The sequence below is a fragment of the Oryctolagus cuniculus genome, chromosome 1, assembly GCF_051225735.1.
Source record: "Oryctolagus cuniculus isolate XC-2025 breed Fujian yellow rabbit chromosome 1, ASM5122573v1, whole genome shotgun sequence".
In the NCBI taxonomy this organism is placed as follows: Eukaryota; Metazoa; Chordata; class Mammalia; order Lagomorpha; family Leporidae; genus Oryctolagus; species Oryctolagus cuniculus.
In genome coordinates, this window is record NC_142867.1 from 49,793,311 (window position 1) to 49,813,553 (window position 20,243).

A 20,243-nucleotide genomic window follows, 5' to 3' on the forward strand; every position below is an offset into this window, starting at 1 on the left:
ATACTTCTGCTCATTCAATATGCCTTACACTATATTTCAAATATTTTTATTTTATGCCTTCTACTTACTCTTTTACTCTACTCCCACAATTTTGGTTTTTGGTTTTTAAATGGAAGCACTGGTGAGAATAGTCAGTCTCCTAATACCAAAACAGTTTTAGAATGTATTATTTATTGGGTTTTATATGAGATGAGGTGGTATAAGCACAAAGGAAATACCTTGAGGTTGACTCAGAATTAAATATTCCTAAATATATGACAACCCAAATAAAGAACAGTAGTTCCTTACTATTTATAATATTTCCTTTAAGAGTATCAGAAGAAAGGCATATAAGGGTATATGAGAGAAAAGTTGTTTGCTTATGTGTGAAACATCATCTCGAACCTCAGCAGTTTTGAATTATATTTACCCCTTTTTATTTCAAATCTGGCAAATTACATTTTTTTGATTGCCAAGGGGGAAAATATGAAAAAGGAGAATAGTGGGGAAAAAAACGAGAGGAGTGGTTTTTAAAAGGTTCTAAAGATTTAAGTTGTCAGTTTAGAAAAAACAGGTCAGTGAGTTACAGGTAAAATAGAAAGAATTTAGTTTCCCAAGGAAACACATGGGCTCAAAGTATAGGGGGAAAGTGCTTGGTTAATATAAACCATGCATTTTTCTTAACTTGGAGCATTTGAAAAAAAGAGTAGAAATGTTTGGCAAAATGAAAACTCAGCTGACTTCATGCCTACCAAGTGAAAAGTCTGATTCTTCATCATTTAGGCACATAGTTGGGCCACTCGCAGAGCTATCCAGTGTATAGGTTGCATTGGCAAGAAGCCAACACTGAAATCAAACTCATAAGCACCCTATAGAAAACCCTTCAAATTACTGCTGTGCTGTTGCCAGCTGTACTGCCAGGGAACAAGAGCTGTACAGATTTCTGTGCAATGACTGAGGTACTTAACTCAGCTTGATTGGCTCTGTTCCTGCCCCTGTTCTCTGGCTCACAGCTGACCACCATACTGGTTTGGTTAAATAAGACTGAAGTGCACACACCCACTTACATGCACCTTCTTCTTTCACACTGTCTCCACGTCCTCACTGTCCTATCCACACCTGCCCTATATAGCTTGGAAAAGGGAAGATAAACACAACTGAATTTCTTCTAGTAAAGCTAAGTTACTGTGTGGAACTTTACTGTCCTTTTTCTTCACAAATCTGTCAGTCTTTTAGAAGAAGAATCATTTCTTTGGTCTTTTAATCTGAATTAATTGAATGGGACAAGAATGGCATCTTAAATCCTCATTGTATTTACTTTTCTTCATTTAAAATCACTAATTGCTTCATAGTCTAGAATTAGAAAAGTTATTCAGAAATCATCTAGTCTTACTCTCTTGCCTTAATACAAACTCTGATAGGTAATTACTTCTGTTTTATAGTCTTCCATATAAGAAGGTAACACAAGATGGGATATCACAGAGGGCACAAGATAACTTCAGTTGCTATCTTCCATGAACTAGAAAAATCTTTTTTTAAAAGATTTATTTATTTATTTGAAAGTCAAAGTTATAGAGAGAAAGGGAGAGAGAGAGAGAGATCAATCTGTTCACTGTTCACTCCCCAAATGACTGCAATGGCAGGGGCTGGGCCAGACTGAAGCCAGGAGCCTTGAACTTCATCTGGGTCTCCCATGTGGGTGCAGGGGCCCAAGAACATGAGCCATCTTCTCCTGCTTTCCCAGGCACATTGGTAGGGAGCTGGATCAGAAGAGGAGCAGCCAAGACTAGAAATGGTGTTCATATGGGATGCCCATGTCTCAGGTGGTGGCTTAACCCATTGGGCCACAATACTGGCCACTTGAGAAGTCTTTGAGGAAGTAAAATTGTTGGCTTTCTCTCCATTATGTGAAATCTCATGGATCCATGTGTTCTAGTTCCTATTAAGTAAGGATGATTTCAAACGTTTTTCACTGTGAAAAAGTAAAAAATCAATTTATATGCTGACCCCAACATACAATATAATGTAACTGTAATAAAAGGTATTCAACAGCAACAATTATCTTTAACATGTGATGATTTTCTCTTTTTTCCCTCTTGTTGTTTTCTTTCCTGTCACTTCCTCTTTCCTTTACTTTCTAATAAAACAAAACTGATTGACAATTAAAATAGATTTTATCATCTGTTTAACCTATAATTTGAAAAATATTACAAGAATGTTTTCCTTTTTCCTTTCTTTTTTAAAAACTACTGATCTTCCTATTCTTTGGTTTACCATTGTTTTCAAGCAACTGATTCTTCTGCATGGGGGTATCAATTCCATTGCCTGTTTTGATAAAATCATTAGGAAGATAAATTTCGTACTTTAATAGTATCATATAATCTATTAATAGCACCATTTATTAAGTACTTAATTTTTCCAGGTGGTAGGTTAAAATTGAGAGAAAGAGAGAAAGAGAGGGAATTCCTCATAATTATTTTGTGAGGTAGAAACTATTATTGTATGTCAACTTTTATAATTGAGATTTAGTGTGGTATATCAACTTTCCCCAGAGCAGCACACTAAATGATAGACTTCAGAATCAAGATTAACTCAATCATCGTGCTCTTTCTCTCAGTCCTTTTAACTTTTTTATTTTGGCTTTCAAAACCATTTTTTATTTGGTGAAGAATACTTGTATGTATTATATAGCAAAGAAAAAATAGAATTGTAATGATAATTCCTGTGAGTTTTAAATAAAATAATATGAATTTTCTTCATAAAAATAACTTCTGTCTGCAAAGAAAAAGTAGAAGGAAGGCAAGGAAGAAGAAAGAAAATAAAAATGAAACTGTAGAACCGAAGGAAAAAAAAACTTGGTGCTCTATTTAGATCTTATGTAATTAAATATTATAAAAATCATATTTTCAAGGAAAAAGAGATATACATGGAATTATATCGTATGCCACAGGGCTGGATATTTTAGCATGAATGAGGAGTGGAATTTTCCTTTCGTTTTCTATAATAACTATGTTTGTTGAAGGAAAACGGAGGAAAAAATGACCATCATGCCTGGTTATGAAGAAAAACTTGTTTACATGTGTAATACATTGGATAAATTGTTTGGGATTGCTTTGACATGCAGAAATGTGACCAATGAAATTCTTAACGAAGGTGTTGGGCTAATGGATCCATGAAGTAAAGTAAAATAAGAATGAGTATTTGTGAAGGTAATTCACTTACCTCATTTTTCCAATCCCTCTGTGTAAAAGAGGAAATATTTGAAAAGAAAATAATGGGGGCAGTTGGCTTTTATTACTTCTTTTTTCCTCTCTCCATCCACTACCATATTCCTAGGTTTAATTCTAGATACTTTTCTGTCTCTTCTCTTCCCCTCTACCTTTTCTCTTTCTTTTCTCTCTTTTCATTCTCTACCATACTCTCTTCTCCCTGGTCATCTCCTTTGCCATTTCTTTCATTTTGTATTATTACGTGTAACCCTTATTATCTCCATTATAACTTCACTCTCAATAGAAAGATGATTTTTAAATCTTCTAAGTAAGTTGCAAAAGGACCTTGATTTTGTTCAGTAAAAGACTGGTCTAGAAAAATAATATTTTTTTAAACTTTTATTTAATGCATATAAATTTCCAAAGTACAGCTTATGGATTGCAATGCCTCCCCCCCCATAACTTCCCTCCCACCTGCAACCCTCCCCTTTCCTTCTCCCTCCCCCCTTCCATTCACATCAAGATTCATTTTCAATTCTCTTTATATACAGAAGATCAGTTTAGCATATATTGAGTAAAGATTTCAACAGTTTACACCCACATAGAAACACAAAGTGAAAAATACTGTTTGAGTACTAGTTATAGCATTAAATCACAATGTACAGCACATTAAGAACAGAGATCCTACATGAGGAGTAAGTGCACAGTGACTCCTGTTGTTGACTTAACAAACTGACACTCTTGTTTATGGCATCAGTAATCACCCTAGGCTCTTGTCATGAGTCGCCAAGGCTATGGAAGCCTTTTGAGTTCACCAACTCTGATCATATTTAGACAAGGTCGTAGTCAAAGTGGAAGTTCTCTCCTCCCTTCAGAGAAAGGTACCTCCTTCTTTGATGACCTGTTCTTTCCACTGGGATCTCACTCGCAGAGATCTTTCATTTAGGGTGTTTTGTTTTGTTTTGTTTTTGCCAGAGTGTTTTGGCTTTCCATGCCTGTAATACTCTCATGGGCTTTTCAGCCAGATCTGCGTGCCTTAAGGGCTGATTCTGAGGCCAGAGTGCTGTTTAGGACATCTGCCATGCTATGGGTCTGCTGTGTATCTCGCTTCCCATGTTGGATTGTTCTCTCCCTTTTTTATTCTATCAGCTAGTATTTGCAGACACTATTCTTGTTTATGTGCTCCCTTTGGCTCTTAGTCCTATCATTATGATCAATTGTGAACAGAAATTGATCACCAGGACTAGTGAGATGGCATTGGTATATGCCACCGTGATGGGATTGAATTGGAATCCCCTGGTATGTTTCTAACTCTACCATTTGAGGTAAGTCAGCTTGAGCGTGTCCCGAATTGCACATCTCTTCCCTCTCTTATTCCCACTCTTAAATTTAACAGCGATCAATCTTTTTTGCTTCTTACAGCTCTCTTTCTCTCATACCCCAGATACATACTTTCAGGAAGAAATCTATCCTATTTCTGAAAAACATTGCCTTCTATTTAATATCTTCCCAGGATTAAGATTTGTCTGTGATTACTGTATACCCATTAGAGACAGAAACCAAAGATTCCATGCTAAAAAATGGCATTGATCCAGATACTATTGCCATACTAACTATAAATAAACATTTGTAATCACACTTTTATGCAAGGAGATGGACTTGGTCAACATGTAATTGCTAAGTGATGCTGCCCCAGAGAAGAATTGAAAGCAGGCAGGTGTAGTTGATCCAAGCCTCATTGAACTCAAGGTCAGGATTGTAAAGCCAGCCTCTTCAAGGTTATTCAGATAAAACAGAATAGGATGAACTTGGATTAAAGGTACTACTTAGAAAACCATGCTTTGAGGGCAAGAGGAAGATAAGAAGCAGTACTGGCAATGATAATATAATACAGTAACAACATGATCAGTAGTAGGTACACATTGAGATAGGCTGATGAAATCTGTGAGTAGACAGACTTGGTTTAACAATGAGAATATAAAAATAACCATGTTGAACAAGTGTGCAAATATACAAATCATGGGGCAATTTTAGTATGTTGGTAGGTAGAGTGAGTTGCAGAGCAAGAAATAAAGTGTACCTGTGAGTATTCTGATCCAATGGGAAACTTATAAACATTTAACAGTAATCACTCATAGTTGGGAAAGGATTTATAGAGTTCATGGATTGTGTTAGTTTTGCTGATTAATTGAGTCTAAAGTGATAGATCTATGTTAATCTGGTGTTACCTTATTTACATATTTTAATGTGAATCTCTGGATAGAATCCAAACCTATATATTTTCAGATATGGATTCTGTTCTCAACTTGGGATTCTTCTGAGTCTTAAGATTGTGTAATGTTATCAAGGTACAGGTACCATTATAGCATTCTAGGTTCTGGTAATTACTAAGGTGACAAATTAATTTTATGATGCAGAAAATGCAGCAAAAAAATTGAGTATGATTCCTAGGTTAAATCACTTTGTTTTGTTCAGTGACTTTGGACCTTAAAATCTAACCATGGTCTGTAACCTTGGTCACAAGGAGGAATTGGTGAGAGAAAGGGAACAACACATTTTCAGCAATCACAACCCACTTACACAGACTTCACACACTCTTCATTACTCTTAATTTCACTGTTTATCAATTCAACTATTTCTTAAAAAGATACATATGAAAGATGTTTGAAAACTTCATGGAAATGTATCTTTTGAACAAACTATTCATGAATTTCAATTTTTTTTCATCAAAATAAATTTCCAGACATGTTTTCTGTGTAAGAAAGAGGGAGAGGAACTAACATTAACTGAATACTATGTATGCTATCTCATTTAATTCTCTCAAGAATTCTGTGAAGTGATAACTATATTTATGTAAAGAAATGTCTTTGAATCATGAAATGACAGTATTAAAGTCACAAAATTGCCACAGAATCTTATATAAAGGGCAATGCTTTAAGGAGATGCCAACTTATTCTTGTTATTATAGTGGGCTGAAGTGAGAAATGAATAAAACATGAAGATTTAGGGAGAACGTATGAATGATAAGACACGAATCATTACCATTTGCCTTACTCTATAGTGAATTTTTTTAAAATAATGCATCTAATACAGGACATAATACTGCAACTAGTGTTATTTTATAACATGCTATCTCAGAAAAGACAAATATTTAATTTCTTTTTCCAAATAGATAAGGGAGGCTTGGTAGAACCACACACGTAAGCTAGGTTCTTTTTTTTTTTTTTAAGATTTATTTAATTATTTGAAATGCATAGTGACAGAAAGAGGATGAGAGAGAAGGGGAAAGAGTAGAATGGTGGGGGAAATAAAAAGAGAGAAACATAATATTTCATTTGCTGGTTCACTCCCCAAAAAGCCACAACAGCCAGGGCTGGGCCCAGCTCAAGTCAGGGACCACGAACTCTGGTTGTCCCTTGTTGGTGGCAGGGACTCAAGTCCTTGAGCCATCATCCGTTGCTTCTCAGGTGCATTAGCAGGAAGTTGGATCAGAAGCAGAGTAGTGTAGACTCCAGCTGACACTCCAATATGCGATGCAGATGAATCAAGTAGTGGCTTAACCCGCTGTGCCAAATGGTCTGTCCTGACATAAACTATTTTTAACATTTTAAATTAATCTGATTCCTTAGAAGTGGATTTTGTGATGGCAAAGGGACTTTGATAACAAAGTGATATCCTAAAATAACTAAATTATTTTTTATACTTTATACTTGTTGCCGTCCTACTTCAGATTTCATTGGTTACTAATTAACAGTTTATTTTTTATTTTTATTTTTTAATTTTTGCCAGGCAGAGTTAGACAGTGAGAGAGACAGAGAGAGAGTTATAGATAGTGAGAGAGAGACAGAGAGAAAGGTCTTCCTTCCGCTGGTTCACTCCCCTACGGCTGCCACTGCACCAATCCAAAGCCAGGAGCCGGGTGCTTCCTCCCGGTCTCCCGTACGGGTCAGGGACCCAAGCACTTGGGCCATCCTCTGCTGCCCTCCTGGACCACAGCAGAGAGCTGGATTAGAAAAGGAGCAACCAGGACTAGTACCCGGCGCCCCAACTGGGACTAGAACTCAGGGTGCTGGCGCCGTAGGCGGAGGATTAGCCAATTGAGCCACGGCGCCGGCCAATTAACAGTTTTTAAGAAAAAAATTTTTAAAAAGGTAAAATCAGATGTTTCAAAAATTTTTAGATTTAATATTTTTATTATTATTTTATGGAGAAGCACTTTTTAAAAAAGATTTATTATTTAATTTGAAAGGCAGAGTTACAGAGAGAGGGACAGAGATCTTCCATCCACTGGATCACTCCCCAAATGGGTGCAATGGCCAGAGCTGGGCTGATCCGAAGTCAGGAGCCAGGAACTTCTTCCAGGTCTTCCTCGTAGGTGCAGGGGCCCAAGGACTTGGGCCATTCTCCACTGCTTTCCCAGGCACATTAGCAGGGAGCTGGATAGGAAGTAAAGCAGCTGGGTTATGCACTGACACCCATGTGGGATTGTGGGATGCCAGCGTCGCAGGCAGCAGCTTTACTTGCTATAACACAACACAACCCCCCCCCCCCAATTTAAAAGCATTTTGGTTATTTTGTCAAATACCTAGCACTGTGGTTTGATTTATAATAGGTGCTAAATAAATATTGAAATGAGATGTGGAAATAAACACATACATGTTCATGCATTCACTTCTTTCAATCAACAGACATTTACTGATGACATAACCTATTCCAGATGAGAATGTTTGAGAATTAAATGTTAATAGCATATAAAGCCTGTTCTAGGTTACTTAAAACTCCAGTGGAAAGGCCGGCGCCGCAGCTCACCAGGCTAATCCTCCGCCTTGCGGCGCCGGCACACAGGGTTCTAGTCCCGGTCGGGGCGCCAGATTCTGTCCCGGTTGCCCCTCTTCCAGGCCAGCTCTCTGCTATGGCCAGGGAGTGCAGTGGAGGATGGCCCAAGTGCTTGGTCCCTGCACCCCATGGGAGACCAGGATAAGTACCTGGCTCCTGCTATCGGATCAGCGTGGTGTGCTGGCTGCAGCGCACCGGCCGCGGCAGCCATGGGAGGGTGAACCAACGGCAAAAGGAAGACCTTTCTCTCTGTCTCTCTCTCTCACTGTCCACTCTGCCTGTCAAAAAACAAAAAAACAAAACAAAACAAAACAAACTCCAATGGAAAGACAGTTAAAGAGAGAAATTATAATAACATGTTAGTCATAGAATAGTGATTTGAAGAAAGATCCAGAGATACTTGAAAATTTCCAGGAGGAACTTGAGATAGCATTCATTGAGTAGGTTAATATTTGAGCTGCTTTTCATAGGAGAAATAGGGAGTTATCTGGAGGTGATATGGAGATAGAATATTTTAAGATGAGGATATAGAATTTATAAAAACAGACCTTAAGAGGACCTGTTATGATTGCCACATGTTACACAGGGAATGGGAAAAAGGATTGGCTGAACAATATATATTTGAGATTTTTGTGGTGTAACATCATTTTTGACATGAATCTTGAACATGTTCAATTTTAATTAACCAATTTCAAGAAGATGAATACTTTTAAACGAATCGCCTGTTTTATTAGGTTTGTATGATATATACCTTTCTTTTTTCTTAAAAAAGATTTATTTATTTGAAAAGCAGTATTGCAGAGAGAGGGGGAGAGAGGGAGAGGGAGGAGGGAACAAGAGAGAGAGTGGGAGAGAGAGAGAGAGAGCTTCTGTCTGCTAGCTCACTTCCCAGTTGGCCAAAATGGCTAGCACTGGGTTAGGCTGAAGTCAGGAGGAGCTTCATTAGCATCTCCCAAATGAACAGCAAGGGCCCAGACACTTGGGCCATCTTCCACTGCTTTGCCCATATCATTAGCAGGGAGCTTGATTGGAAGTAGAGCAACCAGGACATGAACCAAAGGCCAGATAAGTGGCTGGTGTCACAGGCAGTGGCTTTACCCACTACACCACAATGCCGGCCCCTGATACATACCCCTCAGTACCTTTCCTAGAGCAGGTGAGATATTAAACTGGTAAAATGAGCCGGTGCCATGGCTCAATAGGCTAATCCTCCACCTGCAGCGCCGGCACACAGGGTTCTAGTCCTGGTTGGGGCGCCGGATTCTGTCCCGGTTGCCCCTCTTCCAGGCCAGCTCTCTGCTATGGCCCGGGAGTGCAGTGGAGCATGGCCCAAGTGCTTGGGCCCTGCACCCGCATGGGAGACCAGGAGAAGCACCTGGCTCCTTGCTTCAGATCAGCGCAGTGAGCCGGCCACAGCGGCCATTGAAGGGTGAACCAACGGTAAAGGAAGACCTTTCTCTCTGTCTCTCTCTCCCACTGTCCACTCTGCCTGTCAAAAAAAAAAAAAAAAAAAAAAAAAAAGTAAAAAAATAAACTGGTAAAATGATAAAGTCATAAAGAGTGTAACATGACGTGAGAGGACTTTGGAATTCTGTGTTTTAAAAATTGCTTATTAGTTTTCCTTTCTGCTTCTTTTTAAATTGATTTTTGAACTTTCCTATACTTAGCTAGCCAATTTACTGGACAACTAACTTGTAGCACAGTTAAATGACTCTAAACTTTAAGAAATAATGGCATTGGGTTCTAATATAAATAAAATTTATTTTTGATTAAATGTTTTTATTTATGTTATGTAAGGGGAAAAATGAGCATGAACATATGTGAATGTATATCATCTCAGTAACTTCAGGAAAATATTTGGCTGTAACTTTGGTTCCTTCATTTTTTGAGCTACTTAGGATGTAATACTTTTAATGCTTATTCCAGACACAGATTTCATTTTCACATAGAAGGCTCTGCAGTATTTGTTATTTAAAGTTTTGTTATCTTCCAGAGAAACACCTCAGAGGCTCTAGACTTCATATTAGGGAAATTATGTTTTCTTCAAATTCAAGCTGCTTGGGTAGATTACTATCAGATTATAGGAGAGTCAAAAAGTTTTCTACCAAGTAATAGAAGCAGTGAAAATTGTCAGAGAAACAACTAATTAATCTCTGCTCCTTTACAGCTGTTTAATGCAATGCATAACTAAAAGTCCTGTTAAATTAATTAATGATTTCAATTATGAACTTTTCTCCAAAATGTTATGATTCGTATCAGGCTAATAATGCAGTGACCTGGGAGTGTGAAATCTGTGTTATGAAGAGAGTCGCCAGTTAATTGATTCACAAATTATTTAAAGTTTGCTGCACCCAAGGGAGTGCTCAGTTTCATGACAGTCATTTCTTAAAGTGTACAAACTCTTTTTTCACCCTAAGAATGTCTTCAGTTATTAAGCACGATAAAATACTAGCATGCTTTTAGATGTGAGTGATCTTAATATTTGTGATTTAGAATTTGTAGGTGAGTATGGAATATGTGGAGATTAAATTTACACTGAAAGGAGGAAAAAGCTAAATTAATGAAAGGAGGAAAAGCTAAATTTATCAATGATTCTCTTTTGTGGAAATTTTTTCATAGTTTTTATTTTAGTAATTTTAAGTAGTTTTCTAAACATCACCCATTTAAAATTTTTGTCTTTGTTATACATTGAGTGTGATTCATGTTAAAAGATAATATAATTGTGCCTTCTTAAGAAATTCTGAATGATAACTAGTACATATGAATTGTTTTTATAATTAGTTTTTGAAATATTTGGGTTATTGTTAAAATTAAAATGCCAACCTTAAATACTGGAGCCAGGGCTGACATCTCAATGCTGGAACATCAGTTTTTCTGAGGTAATTTCAGTCTTTTTTTTTTTTTTTTTTGCTAGAGTATTTGGGAAAAAAGTGTCACATGTACTTGCATCTAGTCCAGTTATTTTATCCATAACTTAACAAATAGAGGTATACATATATACAAGGAGATAGGAAGGAATCAATAGTATCATTAATACTATATAATACGTTTATTAAAATTTTATTAATGTTTTTATGTTGAGTGTGGGCTGGTTTCAGAGTACATGATATAGACATAAGTGAGACCTTTCTTGAGTGCCCATGCCTAAGGCAGAGAAGAATCGGGTAATACTTGCAGAAAGATTCCTTAGCAGGGAGAGAGGGCTGCAGGAAGTTCTTTGGATGCGAGTGGTGGCTGTATTCTTAGTAGACTCTAGAACCTCTTTTGTTCCACACACATACTTGGGCTTAATGAGTAGTTTAAAATTAGTCCAGTTCTTTTAGGGTGGCTGGACAATATCCTTAGCAGTTTCACTCTAATTTGATAGGTAGTATAGTATAAAAAATATTTCTCATTTAATGTGAAAAACAAAATTTCCTTTGAAGAGATTTGTCTTTCATCTCTGAATGGGTAGATACATTTACAGGATGGAGCAGGAAGCTTGTATTCTTGACAGACACCATGTTTGGAAATTTCACATAGTCTGGTGGCTCTTCTGTTTTACTTCTCTCTCTTTCTCTGCCTGTCTCTGTCTCTCTCTGACTCAAGAAAATTGCCTAAAGAGAACACAAGTCGAGAAACCATATTATTAAAAATAAGTTTATCTTTGTTAAACTTGTTGCAGGGCAAAAAGAAATGGACTTGAAAGGGAAGTAAATTTATACTGATTTTTGCATTGTAGGAAATGTACTATTTTGGACACTGACTGCTTCTGTTTTCTAGAATTAAGGAGCCTATAATCTCAGCACCATTAACAAGTGCTGTCATTCAGATACACAGTGTCTGGCTGATTTAAATAAAATGAAATGAAGATAGTTGTTTCTGGTCCCTTGGCTTCACTCATTGCCATAAACATATGCTCTGCGTCCCGCTTCTTTCCATCTTATTTATGACTTTAATTTGTTGTGTGGGCTGCGCTAGAAATTAAATTTAATATAATTCTCCAAGGGACCCTGTCATATAATAACATGGTAATTTCTGTGTATCCTTTTGAAAAATGAGGAAATTAATTCTTCCTGACATGTTCTAATTATTCCAGTGTGAACGGCAAATCCGTTTTTCCTAGCCCCTGAAGTGTTATAGGCAAATGGCTGGTGTTCAAAGCTGAGGTGCTAATGCTGACCAGCAGTGCGTTTAATTTGAAACATGAGCAGACACCTTTCAACACACCTTTATAATATTGGAGTACTTTACAGAAATTAATTCACTACTTATTTGGCAGCTTAGCCTTGGGGTTATGTTTTTTTATTCATCAATACTATAGTCATGTTAGCATAATATTTCCTGTTCCGTCAGTGCTTGGTGTCGATGTAAGGAACTTAAAGTGTGCAATGGATAGTTCAACTGTATGAATGGAGGAGAATCCAGGCACATCAGAAACACCAGTTGTATGCCAAATTGTGTTTACACTTTATAGAGAGGTATAGTAAGGTCTTTAGTATTAAACTTAATTATAGCCTATGGTTAACAGCTTTAACTGAAATTGCATAGTGTAAGAATTATTAGCACAATCTTGCATAAAAAGACAGCCATATACTCTGCTTCCTGCTGTAAGTTTCAGTTATTAAAATTCAGTTTCTTATACAGGGAATGATACCCTGAAAAATCAGTTTCTAAATAACGTTTATGGAAGAGGAAACTCAAGATCTGAACTCTGGAAGAAAATAGCTGTAATTTGGAAGATTAAGAATTAAGCCATTTTTGCTGTAGGCTATATAACCTGTGTGACCTATTACTCGTTAGGAGCAACTGGGAGATCTATGTGGCATTCTTAGAGGAGTTAAAATTAAGAACTTACTTTATCCATAATGTCTATTGTGAAGCTAGCTATTATATACATTTTTCCAATCTGGTCAGTCATTTATTTGTGTCAACCCTGATAGAACTCCATTGTTTTATTAAGCAGTTGATAAATGCCATTTACACATTAGCTATTTATTGTTGGTAATTAACAAGAAAAATGAATGCGTAAGATCCTACTTAAAATAGGAGATAGAAATACAATTAAAGTTAAATAAAAGAAATAGGATTATGTTCAGAGTGGCTGTAATCAAGGCTCTCTTTTTTTGTTTTTGTATCTCTGTATTATGTTTCCTTTATTTTTCTTATTAAATAGAAAAAATGGGAATGGTAGTATCATTATTCTGATAAATAGTGTTAATATTGGCTATATATTTTCTGCTGACCATTCAGCTGCTAGATGTGTAATTTTATTCTGCCAATCTACTGGGGACTGCTATCAAGTTTAGATTATAGAAGGGGTGGAGGAACATGCTTAAGACTTCTCTGTCTTAGCCTTCCCTTATATTAGGAGGATGGAAAAAGTGGGCTGCTTTTGGCTGAAAACTGGAGAAAACATAACAACATACTCCCTACCATTTAAGTACATGCTCCTCTGTACCGTTCATCTCAGGAAGGTTATTCAGAAGGCATTTATGTGGTATAGTAGGGTAGGAGATAGAAGAGGGTATTGGAAAGTAAAGCGGAACAAGTGTGTCCCTTCCTAGACCCATAGACTATATAAGTTGCTTAAGATTTCCTGGTCGTGGACTTTTCTTTTGTGCCCTAGGTGAAGAAGGGAACTCTACTGCCCACCTGGCCCTTTTTTGTCTTCTCTCCTTTTCCCACTGAAATTATAAAAGAAATAGCATCAAAGAACAGATACATGGGCTAGATCAGATCCTGGTCTCTATTAGACCAGATCGTCTTCAGAGCCTTCTATAGGTTCTAAGAAAGAATTGAGATTTTTCTATATTCCTAATATTCTTCAAAGTAAAAAATCCATAAAAAGTTGTTGACCAGGTTAAAATAAGCTGCTCATATGTGCGATTATGCATATACCCAGTTCCATTCTCTTTCTAGGAAAGAAACTGCAAACATTTTTATATGCTTCCATCTCAGGATGCTGCAATCAGTGTGTCCAGCAAAATAAATGAAAAGAGGTAAATATCCTCCAATTTTAAAATTCTTTCTTTGAAAAATGTTGTTTAGGCTCAGTTTTGATTAGTTTTATTTTTAAAAATCTCATTATAATTTCAAGTAAATGTTTATAAAATATGTCAAATTTATTTCTATATACTCTTTACTTAGGTGAAAACAACTTAAAATATCTGTTAAATTTTGTTTAAAGATAGATATTTACAGTTTATTTGTTTTGCATATACAAATAAAGGTATATGTACACACATATATACACACATGCACATAAAGATACACTTATACTTCCAAAGGCCTTTATAATCTCTACTCATTAAGCAAACTAATATTTTTGTTTCCTAAATCATATGCATTCATTTTTCAGGCTTATATTTTTGCAGTAATAACAATGAAATTTTGGTCATATACTATATGCCAGGTACTATACTAATCACTTTATGTGAATTGCCTCTTATGAAAATAAAAACAATTCCTCTTTGAGGTAGTTATCATTATAAATAATGACATATATAGATAACATCCCAGGTGGGGAACCTGAGCAAAGGCAAGTTAAATAATTTGTGTAACATTTCATAGTTTACATGTGGTAAAATGAATGTTTTACATAGCAAGTGCTTAGAAAAATGCCTGGCACATAGTAAAACTTTATTGAATGTTAGTTCTTACTGTTTATGTGGTAAAGTACAAGTGGATACTGATTTTCAACCAATACGTGTTGATTCTTTTATTATTATGAAGGAGATTGGGAGGTCTTCATCAAGAGAAGTTGATGGAAAAACTAGACTATTTGATCTTTAAACCCCGCTTGTGAACCTAGGTACTAGAACTTGAATCTTCATTCACATAAATATATATATTAGTTTTTGCTTTCTTGCGATATACAAGTTCTCTTTGGATACTTCAAGGTATATAAAATGGAACTTATAGTCTAGTGTGAGTGGGAATGGGGATTTTATATAATGACTATAATATGGCATAGAAGAAGATTAATATTATTTTATATTTTAAAAATAGTTGTGGAGAGCATTTCAAAGTCCCTTACTTTCTTAAATAAGCCCACAGTCTTCACTGGACTTTATGCTTGGTTCATGGAGAAAGTTAAGATTCCATGAATGGGGTGAGTGTTGGTGCAGTGTTTAAACTATCTCTTGGGATATCAGCATCCCGTATCATGGTGCCTAGGTACATGTCCCAGCGCTGCTCTCCATCCCAGCTTCATGCTAATGTGCAATGTGTGAGGCAGCATGTGATGACTCAAGTGGTTGGATCCCTGCCACCAACATGGGAGACCTGGATTGAATTCTGGGCTTCTGACTTTGGCCCAGCTCTGTCTAGTGTGGGTGTGTAGGGGAATGAAATAGGAGATGGGAAATGTTTCTCTACCTTTCTCTCTGCCTCTCTGGCATTCAAAATCCATAAAACAATAAATAAAATTAATAAAAAGATGCCATGAATTGATGGAACAGAGCAAGATGGATGATTTCATTCATATTGAATTTTAGATATAGTTGGACCAATACAGTTAAAGTAACATCCAAGTGACAATTACTGATTAGTTCCTATGGGACAGCATAGAATTATTCATATCTCAGACTGCTTTTCTTCATTTAATCCTTCAAATGACTCTGTGAAGTAGACATTATTTTTATTGACCCTGTTTTTCACAGAAGGCAACTTAGACTTGGAGAAAATTAAGTTCCTTGCCTAAAGTTGCGTATTTTGTTAAGTGGCAGAGCTGAGACTTAAAATTAGGTCTATCTTATGCTACACTGTGTGAAAGGATGACTCTGGATAGACGTGTAGATTTGACAGTTTTCTCCAAAGGAGTGATGGAACCATGGAGTTAGATGATATCTCTTTACAGAGAAGAAGGGAGGAGGGACTGTAAAAAGGAAGTGGAGAACAAGGAAGATGGTTAAGGGGAGGAAGAGGAACAATGAGAACAATCAAGAGGCAATCAAAGAAAAACAAACAGGAAAGTTTTACAATCGTGGAACTCAGAAGAGAGAATTTCAGTAAGAAGGTAGTGACCAACACAGTCACTATTAATTTGATACAGCACTATCAAATACTGCTGAGACTTCTAGAAGCATTGGTTGATAGATGTTTATTACTAAGGCCAGAAGATTGATGGCAAAGGGTTTTGGTGTGAGGAAGTAATGACAGAAAGATAGTTTACTTTCTAAAGAAGCCTTCTAAGGAAGCAGGTGACTGGAGCAGTCCCTGAATGGGACCATGAGAGAAGGGTCTTTGTTTTATGATAGAGAAAACTTAATCATGTTTATAAACAGAGCAGAAACAATCAGGAAAGAGACGAGAGGAAGAAAACTGTAAGAAAACACAGAAAATGGAGAAGAAAAATTCCTTTTCTGCTTCTTGAAAGTTTTGCTCAAAGACTTTTCATAGATGTGTTATTTTTCTAGAGCTGCTGTAACAAAATACTGTACACTGAGGGGCTTCAAACAATAGAAGTTTATTATCTCACAGTTCTGAAGGTTAGAAGTGCAAAATAAAGGTGTCAGCACCACCATGCTCCCTTTGAAGCTAGTAATGAATTGTTTCTTGCCTCTATGTAGCTTTGGGTAGTTTGCTGGCAGTCATTGGCTCTTCTAGATCTATAACTCTACAACTAACAGACTGTATTATTACATACTTCACATTCTTAAAGGGAAACTTGCATACAGATTTCATGCTTTGACTGTTAGCCGTCAAGTTGGTGTTTTATGTGTATATCATTATATGAAAACAATTTAAAGAATTTGGAATTTGCAAAATATATAAAAGCAAGCAATTAAAAACAAAATGTTCTAAGGCCAATTTTTCAGTTCGTAAAACCATAAACATCTTCAGAAGAAATTAAATGTGATTACATTTGAAATCATGTGGTTTAACAGAAATAAATTACATATGCAAATTGTTTGTAACCTGCACAATTACTAGTATTCCTGTGTCTTCATTTTTAATCAATAGTTATTTTCTTTGCAATAGAACACTGAAAAAATAATACCTATTTCATTGGCAATGCAGATGAGCTCTCAATAACTTTAAGGTTCAAATGTAGAATACTGGATTATGAGACTGCATAAATATATATACTTATGGCAACTGGTTAAATCTGTAAGATGGTTACTGTCTAATATAACATCTATTGTAAACTTGAAAATTAAAAAAGTACCCAGTTAGGATGTAAATAAACCTTTAAATAATTGAAACTATCAGTTTTCTGTGACTTACTTTATAAATTAGATGATCGTATTTTTCTGAGCTATTTTTTAATTTGTATGGACTGTATATAGGGTAACCTAGACAAATATTTGATGTAGTTTTCTATTTTTGTCATCACAAAAGCATTTATTGAACATTTGTTTATCAATCATGTATTCTCCCAAAAGCTGGGAATACCAATATAAATAAGAAAGGATTCTTTTTGTCAAAAAATTTACACAGTCTACATGGGGAGATAGGTACATCAAAATTATAGTGCAGTATGTAATACTATAATAAAGGTGTATATAAAGTGAAATGAGAGAGCAGCAGAATAAATTAATTAAGAAAAGATGTAAAGGAAATTTTCATCAAAGCAGTGATTTTATTTCAGGTACTGCTAGAAGACTAGGACTACCAAGAAAGGGAGCCCCATAATGGCTGCATATTTTTAAATTTTTATTTATTTAAATTTTTAATTAGTTTTTAAGACTCAATATGGTTTGTAGATACAATACTAAGAATTGTATCTCTCGTTTCTCCCTCCCACCTTCCTTCTTTCACCTTTTTTTTTTAGTTTTTGAGATAATATATTTTAAATTTATAATACTGTAAAATGGTTGAATACTACACTGAATAAGAAGTTTAACATAAACACATATAATTAAATAAAATTTTAAAAAAGAAGTTTAACAGCAACAACAAAAAAAAGCAAAAAGACCCTAGTTTAGGGGGGATATAGACAATGGCTGTAAACAGTAATTGAATGGAAAAATGATTATTTTGCCCATATGCAGTAAATTCTAAAGTAGTCACAGATCATTACAACTATAGTAGTACAACATTCTTGTTTTTAAAAAAGATTTATTTTTATTTATTTGAACGTCAGAGTTACACAGAGAGAGAAGGTGAGGCAGAGAGAGAGAGAGGTCTTCCATCTACTGGTTCACTCCCCAGTTGGCCACAACGGCCAGAGCTGTGCCGATCTGAAGCCAGGAGCCAGGAGCCTTCCCCAGGTCTCCTGTGCTAGTGCAGATGGGAAATGGAGTAGCCAGGACTCAAACTGGTGCCCATATGGGATGCCGACACTGCAGGCGGTGGCTTTACCCACTATGCCACAGCGCCAGCCCCCAACATTCTTTTTATTTTAAAAAATATATATATTTATTTATTTGAAAGGCAGAGTTACAGGGAGGCAGAGAGAGAGAGAGAGGTCTTCCATCCACTGTTTCACTCCCCAGATGGCCACAATAGCCAGAGCTGGACCTATCTGAAGCCAGGAACCTGGAGCTTCTTCCAGGTCTCCCATGTGGGTGCAGGAGCCAAAGCACTTGGGCCATCTTCTGCTGCTTTCTCAGGCCATAGCAGAGAGTTGGATTGGAAGTAGAGCATCTGGGACTTGAACCTGTGCCCTAAATATAGGCACTGCAGGCTGCAGCTTTATGCTCCGCCACAGCGTCAGACTAGGTAGTACAACATTCTTAACCATTGGTTTGACAAAGGTATAAAACAAAATTTCACAAAACTATATTTACCACAACATTGATACACAAAGGCATTTCTTTCTTCTTTTTTGTTTGTTTTTAAATTTTAGCTACCACATATAAGGGAGAACATGTGCTATTTGTCTTTCTGGGTCCCTCTTATTTCACTCAGCATTATGTCCTCCAGCTGTGTGTATTTTGTTGAAAATGGTAGAATTTCATTTTTTTAATCACTGAATAATATTCCATTATGTAAATATACCACATTTTTTTAATCTGTTCATCTGATGGACACCTTGGCTGATTCCAAATTTCAACTGTTGTGAACAGTGCTGCTATAAACATGGTGGTACAGGTATCTCTTTGTTAAAATGTGTTCATGTCTTTTGATTATATACGCAGTAGTGGGATTGCTGGATGATATGGAAAGTCTCTTTCCAGTTTTTTAAGAAATTTCCACAGTGGCTGCACACTTGACATTCCCACCAACATTGTATAAGCATTCCCTTTTGTCCATGTCCTCGCCAGCATTTGTTACTCTGTTTTGGATTTTAACCATTCTGACAGGGTTGAGATGATATCTCATTGTGGTTTGGATTTGCATTTCTCTGATAGCTAGTGCTGTTGAGCATTTTTTCATATATTTGTTGGCCATTTGTATTTCTTCTTTTGAGAACTGTCTGTTGAAGTCTTTTGCCCATTTCTGATCTGGATTGGTTGTTTCGTTATTGTTGAGGTTTTTTTTTCTTTTTTTAAAATTGTATTTATTTATTTATTTGACAGGCAGAGTTAGACAGTGAGAGAGAGGGAGACAGAGAGAAATGTCTTCCTTTTTCCGTTGGTTCACCCCCCAAGTGGCCACTACGGCTGGCGCTTTGCACCGATCTGAAGCCAGGAGCCAGGTGCTTCCTCCTGGTCTTCCATGCGGGTGCAGGGCCCAAGCACTTGGGCCATCCTCCACTGCACTCCCAGGCCACAGCAGAGAGCTGGCCTGGAAGAGGAGCAACCGGGACTGGATCCGGCACCCCAACCGGGACTAGAACCCGTGGTGCCGGCACTGCAGGCAGAGGATTAGCCTAGTGAGCTGCGGTGCCGGCCTATTGTTGAGTTTTTTAAGTTGCTGATGTATTCAGGATATTAATCCTTTGTCAGATAGGTAGCTGTTGGATGTCTCTTCACTCCATTGATTGTTCCCTTTGCTGTACAAAATCTCTGAATTTGATATAGTCCCATTTGTTTAGTTTTGCTTTTGTTGCCTGTGCTTTAGGGGTCTTGTTCAAGAAGTCATCCCCCTACACCGATGTCTTGGAGTGTTTCTTCTGCATTTTCTTCCAGCAATTTTATGGTCCCAGGTCTTAAATTTAGGTCTTAGATCCACCTCGAGTTGACCTTTGTGTATGATAAGAGGTATGGTTCTAATTTCTTTCTTCTACATTTATACATCCTGTTTTGCTTACACCATTTGTTGGATGATTATCCTTACTCCACTGTATGGTCTGAGAACTTTTGTCAAAAATCAGTTGGCTTTATGTATGTGGCTTAATTTCTGGGCTCT

General features: G+C 36.6%; 1 protein-coding gene across 50 annotated transcripts in view; it reads left to right on the forward strand.

The window, feature by feature from the left end:
* Positions 1–20,243, forward strand: part of SOX6 (SRY-box transcription factor 6) — a 647,472-nt gene that overhangs the window by 137,884 nt on the left and 489,345 nt on the right. For 30 of the 50 annotated variants that reach the window (XM_051833972.3, XM_089328236.1, XM_070073077.2 and 27 more), the window contains exon 3: positions 13,926–14,005. The exons of the other annotated variants lie outside the window; for them this stretch is intronic. In XM_051833972.3, the coding sequence (XP_051689932.1) occupies positions 13,950–14,005 (56 nt within the window). In that variant the 5' untranslated portion in view covers positions 13,926–13,949. The remainder of the gene's footprint in view (positions 1–13,925; positions 14,006–20,243) is intronic. 50 annotated transcript variants of the gene reach the window in all.